The sequence below is a fragment of the Henckelia pumila genome, chromosome 3 (assembly GCF_033568475.1).
Source record: "Henckelia pumila isolate YLH828 chromosome 3, ASM3356847v2, whole genome shotgun sequence".
In the NCBI taxonomy this organism is placed as follows: Eukaryota; Viridiplantae; Streptophyta; class Magnoliopsida; order Lamiales; family Gesneriaceae; genus Henckelia; species Henckelia pumila.
The window spans coordinates 47,445,663-47,457,523 of NC_133122.1; the positions used below are offsets into that span (position 1 = coordinate 47,445,663).

At 35.1% G+C, this 11,861-nt stretch overlaps 3 protein-coding genes across 3 annotated transcripts; all 3 read left to right on the plus strand.

Annotated features, from left to right (window-relative positions):
- Positions 1 to 815: 815 nt before the first annotated feature.
- Positions 816 to 3,562, plus strand: LOC140888000 (UDP-D-xylose:L-fucose alpha-1,3-D-xylosyltransferase MGP4-like). The gene is made up of 4 exons (XM_073295671.1): positions 816 to 1,432; positions 2,225 to 2,386; positions 2,544 to 2,759; positions 2,855 to 3,562. The coding sequence occupies exons 1-4, from the start codon at positions 944 to 946 to the stop codon at positions 3,062 to 3,064; spliced, it is 1,077 nt and encodes a 358-aa protein (XP_073151772.1). The 5' UTR covers positions 816 to 943; the 3' UTR covers positions 3,065 to 3,562.
- Positions 3,563 to 7,613: 4,051 nt separating this feature from the next.
- LOC140888002 (uncharacterized) lies at positions 7,614 to 9,779 on the plus strand. Its single transcript, XM_073295673.1, has 2 exons — positions 7,614 to 8,157; positions 8,908 to 9,779. The coding sequence occupies exons 1-2, from the start codon at positions 7,784 to 7,786 to the stop codon at positions 9,338 to 9,340; spliced, it is 807 nt and encodes a 268-aa protein (XP_073151774.1). The 5' UTR covers positions 7,614 to 7,783; the 3' UTR covers positions 9,341 to 9,779.
- Positions 9,780 to 10,741: 962 nt separating this feature from the next.
- Positions 10,742 to 11,790, plus strand: LOC140888001 (hevamine-A-like). The gene has a single exon (XM_073295672.1). The coding sequence runs from the start codon at positions 10,794 to 10,796 to the stop codon at positions 11,688 to 11,690; it is 897 nt and encodes a 298-aa protein (XP_073151773.1). The 5' UTR covers positions 10,742 to 10,793; the 3' UTR covers positions 11,691 to 11,790.
- The last annotated feature ends 71 nt before the right edge of the window (positions 11,791 to 11,861 follow it).

Below are 11,861 nucleotides of genomic sequence, written 5' to 3' on the forward strand. Positions count from 1 at the left end.
TATTGTAAATCAACACAAAGCAATCTGCCTTTCATTGACGTACCATTTTAATCTTTTGATACGATGGTGATGCTCTACCAATTATCCTCGTTGTTGTCTGATCAGGTTAAAAATAAAATCTCAACCAATATAAATATAATATGATCAGCCTATTGAATTTTGACAATAATTAACTTTGTAGGGAAATTTTTATTTTACGATAAATATGCAGGACAAAAACTCTTGATGAATAAATTACTGTATAAAATGTTCGTGTATTTTTTGTATAAGATGTTAACACAAACATCTTTTATAAATACTCGGGACACAATTGATACATTTGAGATAAGCTTCAATTTTTAGAGTTATATATGCTTTTCGTTTAGAACATAACTTCAAGCCTTTATCCCAAGCAAATTTTCCAGTTTTTCATTTCATTATTATTTATCGTTCCTCTTGAATTTGAACAGTTGTTCATTGAATTTCACTGCCATTTTCATTCTGAATTCCTTGTTTTTAGAGTTCACATCGATTTATGAGACTATAACTAACTGTCAAATGTGAAATTCGCAGTCGTTTGATTTCTTAGAAATTAGATCTTCACTTTTCTAGTTTAATTAGGTGCATTGCACCTCCCACGCCCGAATCTTTTATTAGTACAAGAAATTATTGGGCTTTTCATGGGCTAAAATGGGTTTGCAATGGCCGATGCCGATGAGCAAGAAGAACCCCATGCTTCCAGCCCAAAAATAAAATTAAGAAGCCCTTTTAGTCTCAGCCCATTATTAATTAGAAATCTCCGATTCGTCGTCTCCAGTTCACCTCATATTATTTGCACTCCAGTACAGATCCGATCACACCGTCTAGTGCGTGTCAGTGTGTGAACTCTCCGTTTATCCATCAAAATCTTCCACTCTGTAGAAATCCCAAATTTTTTTGGAACGGAAGAGTACAAATCAAGGAAATGGCATCACAATTTCTTCATCAAAGGCCGAATCAGAACGCTTCCACAGATCGCCACCAATTATCCCCTCGATCCCTGCAAAATTATCACAAACCCATATCCTCCGCCCTTCTCAGCCGTCCGGCCTTGCTCCTCCTCCTCTCTCTGCTGGTAGTTATTGGTTTGCTGTTCCCTTATATTCAGGCGCCATTTAGCTTTTTATCCTTGAATTCGAGCTCAAACTTGAAGTGGCACCACTACACCTTGGCCGATGCGGCGGCTCGAGTGGCAAAGGATAATACTTTGATCGTTTGTGCGGTGAGTGAGGCTTATTTGCCGTTCTTGAGCAATTGGTTGATTAGCATTGCGCAGCAGAGGCAGCAGGAGAAGGTTTTGGTGATTGCGGAGGATTACGCTACGCTTTACAAGGTTAATGAGCGGTGGCCGGGGCATGCGGTTTTAGTGCCTCCTGCGTTGGAGGCGGCGGCTGCACATAAGTTTGGGTCGCAGGTATATGTTATTTATTTATTTTCTTTTTGAGCGATTTGGTGATATATACACATTTCCTTTTGTGGAATAGCTTGTACATTATTTGTAGGGTTAACATTAACATGTGTCTGGTATCAGCTATAGGAGCTTAGAGTTTTTGTATCCATTATCTGAAAATTAATACAAAACGCGATTCCTGTAAATGTATATTTAGGATTTTATAGTTGTTTTCAATCGGATAATGATATACTGATAGATGCTATTGCTTATTGTTCAGCAGTAGCTGTCTGTGGTGACCTAGTGCAACTTGCGGCACTTGCCTACGCTTGGGCTGCTAATTGTTGATCATCTTTTGAATCATATTTTAACTTTCTTTAAAGCATTTCTAGAATTTGAGATGATATTTGATATGATGTTGCTGATGGAGTTCTGATAACCGGTAGGGAAATTCATGGTTCATTTTACGAATGTGTATGGTCCGGTGAGTCTTGGCATTCTTCAATCATTGAAGTGTTAATCTACAAGTTGGTTTCAAATAAGCTTTAATTCAAGAAGCAAATATTTCGGAACAAAGTTAATTTGAACATACTAGCTGCAATCCTTTGTAAGATGCCTTTCTGATTTTTGGTAGAAAAGTTACTGCTACAGCTAATTTTAACTTGTGTGGTGTAAATACTTAAGAGATGGATGCTATAGGATTGTTGTTATAAGCTATTTTCTACAAATGTTTGTCTATTTCTAGTGAGCAACTTCCAGATGTGACAGTGGTTTCTCACTTTCTTGTTGATAATCCCTGTTTATTTCATGTTTCAGGGCTTCTTTAATTTTACCGCCAGAAGGCCCCAACATCTTCTACAAATTCTGGAGCTTGGCTATAATGTCATGTACAATGATGTTGACATGGTCTGGCTGGCAGATCCCTTTCCTTATCTGAAAGGCGAGCATGACGTGTATTTCACAGATGACATGGCTTATGTAAGTATACTAGAATTGATTGCAAATTCAAATGGATTAATTTATTAATTGCCAATCGATCTGTAACTCAAAGACTGGCTCAATTGAAATCTAACATATGATCGTAGAAGAATTTGTTCTTTCCATGAATTTTTACTAGGCCCCTTTTTAATGTCAGGTGAAGCCTCTGAATCACTCTCATGATTTACCACCTCCAGGAAAAAAGGGCCGGACTTACATTTGCAGCTGCATGATCTATCTGCGTCCCACCAGTGGAGCAAAGCTTGTTATGAATAGGTGGATTGAAGAACTTCAGGCTCAACCTTGGTCTAGAGCCAAGAAAGCTAACGACCAACCTGCCTTTAATTGGGCCTTGAATAAAACTGCCGAGCAGGTATGCATATATTGGGATCAGCATCTATGTAGGTCATGTCCCCTGCTCTAAGTTCCTTATTTTACTTGTGCATTATATCTGTGATATCACTTTAGGTGGACTTGTACCTGCTTCCCCAACATGCTTTCCCTACTGGAGGTTTATATTTCAAGAACAAGACTTGGGTACGAGAAACCAAGGGGATGCATGTTATCATCCATAACAACTATATAGTTGGTTTTGAAAAGAAGATAAAGCGATTTCAAGATTATGGCCTTTGGTTGGTGGATGATCATGCTTCCGAGTCTCCACTTGGCAGACTATAATGAGTTGGAGGATGCGTTTCACGGAACTCTCTTTCTCAACTTTGGAAATTCCAACACCAAGTCTGAAGGACTCATCAAACGCAGTGGTTCATCAGTCAATCCAACATGAGATTTATCTGATTTTCGCTTCATTTTTTGGTTGACGGGATTCAATTGTTCAAATTTCTTAAGCATCGGCTACGAGTTTTATCTGCATTTGCATCGACTACTGCCAAAGATGTTGGAGGCGTTGAGAGAGAGATTTTACATTCTTCATCACTGCACCACACCGCTGTGGATATCGCTCCTGGAGACACCTATAAATTTGGTATGTGGTGGTGTTGTCGTTCTACATGCACAAGTTTTGTGGTTTATGATAAGTGCAACTGAAGTAGTAATTCTGGACAAAAGTTGTGCTTGCTGAATCCCCACTGCTAGTTATATACTTGTCCATCTATTTGTGTAAAACAAAACTTGAAACCAATATTTTATTGTTATTTGTTATAAAAATAAAATACATGCAAGACAAGACAAGATACTTTTCTGCAATTGGTCTAAATGGCATATTAATAATAAAAAAAATATAAAAGAAGGGAGAAATCGAAATTATTAAATATTTTTTGTAAGAAATAAACTAAAAATATTTATAATTAATTGAATAATAAGTTATAACACAAAATATATAAATTTACCAAAATATCAAATAATTTATTTTTCAAAAGATCGGTAATAAGAATAGGGTTTTTTTTTAAAAAAAATAATATAAAAAAATAAAAGATTTATAAAAATAAAACATTTGTTAAATGTTTTAAAAAATATAACTATCTGGGTCTGAAAGTCTTCGATTTGGTAGAGTTCAACCTATTTTAAGAATTTTATCCTAATCATAAATCAAATGTCTCATGATTTGCCACATCAACAATATCTTATTAATTATGTTTCTGTGTAGAGATATTGATCATCGAAAACATGATTTGGGTAATACTCATAGCCCCGATTCAATCATAGCCTCTGCCAACATAGCACGGGCTCTGATTTTATTTTTTATTTTTTTAATTAAAAAGTTTTATTTCCTAAAAATCATTTAATTTTTTTTGGCCCATTGGCCATGCAATTTTTCGATAAAAACTACGGCAAGAAAAATTCCCTCCAATCTCAATCCTTCTCGAATCCTATATCATTCTCGTCTCAAAATTATCCTGATTCGAAATTTTTTCGACCCGAAGTTTCTGGATTTTTTCTATTAGGGATCGGGAATAAAATCATTTCCTGATGGGATTCCCGACCCATCTTGAAATAATATTATAATATATTTTATTAATAATTTTATTAATAGATTGGACAAAATATTATTTGGCATTAGCCTATATAATAATTAATTGTGGATTTAATTCGTTTAATTGAATAGTAGAATCGTGAAATGACATTTTATTTTCGCGTATTGTTTTAAAAACTAATTATTACTTTATATTTATTAATATTTAATTACAAAATATGTAGAATAAGATATGTAGTTTTCCCATATATTTAACAAAATTTATATAGTAATTTGCTTCATGAATATTTAATTATTAATTATGTGATGTACAGTATGTCGTTATTCTTTTAACAAAATCTTGAAATATTATTCACAATATTTTAATATTATATGTTTGAAGTTGAAATTTTCTTTTTTCTTGAAATATAATATTCGAAGTAGTATTTTATTTCAAAAAAAAAAATAAAAAATTATTGTTTTGGGTTTTTCGAATAAAATTTTAAAAATGTCGGAATATTCTCTCCCTATTCGACGGGATCTCGAATATTTGAGTTCTGAAATGTATCGATTACGAGATCGGAAGAAAACGTCTCCCGATTATTTTCGAAATAGGGATTGGAAAGGAGGATTACGGGACGAGTCCCAACCCGATCTCAATCCTAATAAAAACTAAAAAGAATAAGGATAAAGAGGAAACACATTATTCTATTGTGTTTGTGTATTTCGATTTATATATAATATTTAATTTTTCACGTGTACAATTAACATATTTTTCTCAAATTTATTTTATAATTGTAATCATATATTTCAACTTTATTTCAAGTTATTACCCAATTCGTTAACTTTGTATTTAATATCGTATTTACACTTAGGGTGTCAATTTGGGTGGTCGGGTCAGGTTGGCGAAAATTGTTTTAAAAATTTCTTAACTTGAACCCAGTTAACAAGTAAAAATTGTTTTTTCTCTGTTTTTATCGGAAAAGCGGCTAGACAATGGGTAGTAAAAAAATTAAATTGATAATTAAAATTTATTGTTAGGAGAACAAACTTTTAAATTAAAATTAAAAAAGGAATCTGTTGAATCCGGGACTGGATTGTTATATTTTTAAAAACATTTAACTAATGTTTTATTTTTATAAATCTTGACAAGAATCAGTTGTAGATCAATTTCAAAAAAATTTTGATATTTCGTGGCGGCCTTCAACTCCAATTTCTTGAAGAAGTCGTTGCCGCATAAAAATCAATGGATCTAGAACCTATGAAAAATAAAGGCGCTGATGAGTTTCATGGCGGAGTTTGGTGAAGCCGTGTACAGTTTTATAGTTGTCGTCACTGCTTCGACAGCATTCCGGGGACACCTGCAGAAGTTGTTCTCTAGTTGGCGGAGAGAATATCATCGTGAGAATTAGAGAGGTTTTGGACAATAGTACTGTTTTTTCTGTTGTTTTTTTCTACTTATTTTTAGAGATACCGATTTGAATTCGTTTGTTGATATATTCACGATAAAATGTTTTTCATGCATCTATAAATTTTGGGTTTCTTGAATTCACTCTTATTGAAATCTTTATGAATTCTTTTGTTGATATATTAACGATAAAATTCTCAACCCGCAGCCTGTTTGGGTTGACCCATTTAGACCCATCTCCAAACGGGCCTACTTGTCACAGACTTAATATAAGATCACCGCTGATCACACGTGGTTTGCCTCTCGCGAGTACTAGCTAAGCAGCCTTTATTGCGCAAGTGTGTAAGTATTTTAGTACGAACACGCGAGTTTGGAAAATGCTTTGTATTTTTTTTTTTCTAATTTGATGATTTACAAATGAGGGTTTCACTTTTTTATAGTAGTGACTTCTACAATATATATATACAAGTCCATTCCAAAGAGTTCTACACAAGTCTATAACATGACTAATGTATAGAATTATAGAATTTATATAACCTCTACCATACACTATGCTCCGAAAGTCTTCCAGAATACGCATGAAGGTGTCTATGCGTGACACTGTGCTTTCGGTCCCAGATTGTTACTCCTTTCATCCCAATTATAATGTCCACGATTCTTTTTTTGTTTGTCCCAAATATTAGGGGTGAACAAAATATTGGTTTAACCGAAATAACCGACTGAACCGAATTAAATTGGAAATTCGGTTCGGTTTAATCGATCGTTTTTTTTTTTTCAAAAATATCGCTCAATTCGATTTAGTCGATTCGGTTTCGGTTTTGAATTTTAAAACTCGGTTAAACCAATTAAACCGATTTTAATATATATATATATATATTTTAAAAATTATTATTCGGCCTGATTTATTTTTTGAATTCAGATTATTTATATTGAGCTTTAATCAACATCTCCAAAGAATTCAGATTATTTATATTGGGCTTTAATCAACATGTCCAAAACCCAAAAAGACAACTCATTTGTTGCCCTACCCAACTCCAACTGCATCTTGGGCCCCGACGTCGTCTTATTCTCTTTTGTGTCATCTTCTTCTTTCTCTCAATTTGTCTGCGTTCGAGCCTCGAGGAGTCTAGCCACGACTTCTTCCTCTTTGAACCAAAATGAACTAAAAAGGTTAGAGGCAAATCGGTTTTTGTTTTTCGAAAATAGGAATATCTGTTTTTGCTTTTTGATCTAACCAACTGTATCTTCTCAATTTAGGTCATGATGCGTGACTTATCCCCAGTGACATTATTGATTTGTGGAACTCTTAATTGTGAGACTTTGTCGAAGCATCAATAATTTGTTAGGAATGGATTTGAGGATTACTTTGGATATTCAATTTTTTTTTATTTTTTTTAAATAATCGATGTTTAATCGGTTCGGTTAACTTGGTTTTTATGCTAAAGATCGGTCGGTTCGGTTGTTCGAAAAAAGATTTTGGTCGGTTCAGTTTTGTTAATTTCGGTTCGGTTTTGATCGATTGCACATCCCTACCAAATATATAGGCATATATTATATTTAGCAATATTTTTTATACTTCTTTACTAATATATAATCCTATTAACTAAATTTTGAAAATTGTGCAATCATTTTTTAATATATTAAATAGAAATAAAATAGAAAGTTTATATAAAATTTACTTTCACAATAAATTTTTCTTTAATTGTGTGAAAATAAAATAGGACAATATAATGGAACGTAAGTTTATTTTAAAAAAATTTAACAAATGTTTATTTTTATAAATCTTTTATATTTTTATATTATTTTTTTTAAAAAAAACCTGTAAAGGTGGTCCCCTGCTTTTAATTGTTGAATTTATAATAAAATCTTTGTGATTATAAATTATCCAAAAAAGCAAACTTATCCAATACAAAATTCTTCTCCTACCCAATTTCGAAGAATGATTCGTCCACCTCTTCTCTCGCTCACATTTGGTATTTAGAATTATCGATCTTTAAAGCTTGAAGGGAAGAAAATGCTCATCTTTTGAAAATTATCGCGCAGATTTGGATTTATTTCCTTTTCCTGATATAAAAAAATGGCGCTTCTGATCCCCTATCCGGAGATGTTTTCATCTCTTGGAATCAGCCGAGAAAATCAATCATCAATTGGTCAGAGTATCAAGAGTAGGAATTCTGGGATTAGGGTCTTTTCTAGTGTTAGAGATTTGGAAAAGGGTTCTGCTCAGGTTTTGAATTTGAGGGGTAATTACCAGGATAGTGTTGGGTGGTTGCACGGAATTTTCTCCTCTCAGGTGAAGCAGAGTGAAACCGCGCCTATTCCTTCAAGGAAGAATGAGGATGAGGAAGAAGAGAGGCGGAACTATTATGTCAATATGGGTTATGCTATTCGGACCCTTCGAGAGGAGTTTCCGGAGCTTTTCCACAAAGAGCTCAGCTTTGATATCTACAGGTTTGACGTTGAAGAAACTTCTTCATGCCTTTTTGTTTGGGGCAAAAAAATGCATAATCGATTAGTTTGATGCTCATGATGGCCATCTGTTTGTCTGTTCTCTGGTTTATTCTCTGTTGATGTTGAAAGCTGTATAAGTTTCGTATTGATCAGTTTTTTGTGGCCAATTTGGCTTATTTTTGAGAATTTATTGCTTAATGCATGATCGAGGTATAATTAAGGGAACAATCCGCTTTTATTTCCTTCGATTTAGGTTTGGAATTGATCTGCAATACTTTGATATCCATGTATCTCTCCTGTCATGTAGCTTGGGTGGTCAAGTACACTGGTATGGATGAGGAGTGATAAAAGAAAGATGATTGGCCATATAGAACGTCTGTCAGTCTTGATTAGTTGGTTTCCTATAACTTAGGTCCTGCGATAAAGGATTTTATAAAATTCACTAGCTTATTGATTGTATATGTTGATTTGCCATATGTGCGCATCTTGAAAGTTTTTGATCGACTTCTTATAGTATAGTATCCCCCTCAAATCAAACACCAATGTATATGGAGCAGACGTTTCATAAGTTTATTCTGCTCGGAGTGTATAGAAGGGCTTATGATTAGAAATGTGAATGTGTTTTTCTCTATTATTATTTAATCGAACTTTATAATTTCATGAGAGTTGTGACACTTTGTCTCTCACTGTGAATGCAAAAAGGACAATATTAACTTCTCTAATTCTTCACTCTTCTTTTTCATGGCATAGGGATGATATTGTGTTCAAAGATCCATACAACACTTTTGCTGGTATAGAAAACTACAAGTCCATCTTCTGGTCGTTGAGATTTTATGGAGGCATCCTTTTCAAAACCTTGTGGGTTGACATTGTTAGTGTCTGGCAGCCATCGGAGAACATGATAATGGTTCGTTGGATTGTTCATGGCATCCCACGAATTCCATGGGAGAGCCGTAGCCGGTTTGATGGGACCTCAGAGTACAAGCTAGACAAAAATGGGAAGATCTATGAGCACAGAGTTCACAATATTGCTCTAAATGGACCCCATAAATTTCAAGTGTTAGGGGTGGAGCAGATGATTCAGACAATAGGCTGCCCCTCCACCCCAAAGCCTACTTATTTTGAATTTTCATCCACCTTGATGAAAAAATGTGCTATTATTACTGAAATTTCCGGTGAGTAAGTGTTACTTCGAAAGATCATGAGAAACATAGCGCTTGTCTGTCTTACAGGAGTTTTGGTCAGTATTACAGTAGAAGAAATTGAACTTTCCAACTTTCATCTTCTCGAGCGCTAATTCGAGCTGGGATTATATATGGGATATGTTGTGCCTATGTGGTGGATGTTGACCCTTGTGTTAATCGTGTCCTCCAGCTTATCTTGAGATGCCTTCTTTCCAAAGCATTGTGCTCTGGGATTTCAAAATGTATCAAATTTTGTATGATGCTGACACAGTTCGAGTTTAAAAACTCAGGCATCTGTCAATAATAACTATGCAATGTAAATTCCCTGAATGGCATATGAGCTGAGTAAATACTAAGGTCCTGTTCTTAGCTTCCTTGGCTTATATCTTCTCAACAATGCCTGTCTTGAGCAAAATAAATTATGGATTTCATGCTTTAGGACACACTTCTAACTTTCTAATTGTTTCACTTTGTTTTATAAGTTGATATCAAAAATAAAAATCCTGCGAATTTTGGATGCCACTTTTTTTAGTTTTTTTTTGCGGGCTCCGTAAAATTGTGCACCCAGGTTCCGAAACCTGGCGAGCCCGTGGATAAAATCATTGGGGAACACAAACTTTGGTGCATCGTGTACCTTCATCAGGAAGCAGCAATCTTGGCGAAGTTCATAAACTCAAAAACCTTTCTAAGAACACTTCAAATACAGGGATTAGACATAAGATGAACCGCATGATATTAATAATTCACTTTCTATTATAAACTAATAAATATTTGTTTTATGATTATAAATAGTTTCCAAGGTACGTTATACTATTATCCTTTAAGATAATATACTCCTTCACCCAGGCCTGTGTCTGAGCCTACCACTTCTAACTCGGTCTGGTATGGGCATCTGGTATATGTTTAGTAGCAAGAACACTTGTAGGCTTGTACATTTAAAAACTCCTCATTTCATTTTCAAAAAAGTAAAATTGGATGGGCTAGTTCCTGTCAACCTCTGCTTATCTAAATACCTCGACTCCAAATTTTTAGCCGGCCCTCATTTTTTTAATAAAAAAATTATTTGAGGTGAAGAATCTTGCGGTTAGATGTAGCGAAAATTGAAGTCTGATAGCTGTTGTGGATATGTTGAATTACTCGTAATTATTATTATTTTTAATCAGAATCATGATCATTCAAATCAATTTGAATGTAACAAAACAAACAGCAGCTAAAAGACACACACACTTTTATAACACGAAAGGTTTAGTTTTTTCTGAACTCCGTGTGCATTAAAAATACGTGACCTTTCAGCCACGCATACAACCAGAAAGGCACAAAAATATGTGACAAAATATCGGCTAATCATACATTAACTCTTGCACTATAAGAAGCATGCACTGCTACAATAGTTTTGCACCAGAGAAACTCAACAAATCTACTGAGTTTGAATCCAAAGATCGATACCTTTTTATGGCTTCCAAGAAATCTACCATCTCTACTTTTCTTGCACTGCTGATGCTAATGCTAGTGGCAGGCTCGGAAGCCGGAAGAATCGCGATATACTGGGGTCAAAACGGGAACGAAGGCACACTCGCTGATACCTGTGCCACTGGAAACTATGAATATGTGATCTTAGCTTTTCTTGCATCATTCGGAAACGGACAGAAACCAATGCTCAATCTTGCCGGTCATTGTGATCCTTACAGCAACGGATGCACGGGTTTAAGTTCGGATATTAAATCATGTCAAGCAAAAGGAATCAAAGTTCTGCTGTCTATCGGAGGAGGAGCCGGTGGATACTCTCTTGTTTCCTCCGGGGACGCGAGGCAACTTGCTACATACCTTTGGAACAGCTTTTTAGGTGGAAAATCAACGTCCCGGCCTCTTGGTGGGGCTGTTTTGGATGGAGTTGACTTCGATATCGAAGCTGGAACAGGCCAGCATTGGGATGAACTTGCAAGATATCTTTCAAGCTATAGCAAGAGAGGCAAGAAAGTGCACTTGACCGCAGCTCCACAGTGCCCGTTTCCTGATCAATGGGTGGGAGGAGCTTTGAAGACTGGCCTATTCGACTACGTTTGGGTTCAGTTCTACAACAATCCTCCTTGCCAGTTCAATCCTCTAAATGCTACAAGTTTTCAAGAATCTTGGAATATATGGACTTCTTCTATTCCTGCAACCAAGATCTTCTTGGGCTTACCCGCAGCACCTGATGCAGCTGGAACCGGATTCGTCCCTGTTTCCGAACTGATCTCGAAAGTGCTTCCCAAGATTAAAGGGTCCAAAAAGTATGGAGGAGTGATGCTTTGGTCCAAATACTATGATGATGAAAGTGGTTACAGCTCTTCTATCAAAAGCCATGTCTAGAATATGTAGATATGTATGTTGTGAACCAGTTAGAGTTGTGTTACTCTGCTTGTATGATCTTGTTTGCACATTTGATATTTAAAGTTTTTATTGCTTTTTATTTGTGCTTGTTATTTTTACAAAAAACGATATATGAATAATCTCAAGGAGCTAAAAGAATAAAAAAGCATG

Bases quoted from the DNA above. Each gene is read 5' to 3' on its own strand.
- LOC140888001 (XM_073295672.1), top strand. From the start codon at position 10,794: ATGGCTTCCAAGAAATCTACCATCTCTACTTTTCTTGCACTGCTGATG.
- LOC140888002 (XM_073295673.1), top strand. From the start codon at position 7,784: ATGGCGCTTCTGATCCCCTATCCGGAGATGTTTTCATCTCTTGGAATC. The intron at 8,158-8,907 runs GTTTGACGTTGA...TTCATGGCATAG, and splicing joins CTCAGCTTTGATATCTACAG to GGATGATATTGTGTTCAAAG.
- LOC140888000 (XM_073295671.1), top strand. From the start codon at position 944: ATGGCATCACAATTTCTTCATCAAAGGCCGAATCAGAACGCTTCCACA. The intron at 1,433-2,224 runs GTATATGTTATT...TTCATGTTTCAG, and splicing joins CACATAAGTTTGGGTCGCAG to GGCTTCTTTAATTTTACCGC. The intron at 2,387-2,543 runs GTAAGTATACTA...TTTTAATGTCAG, and splicing joins TCACAGATGACATGGCTTAT to GTGAAGCCTCTGAATCACTC.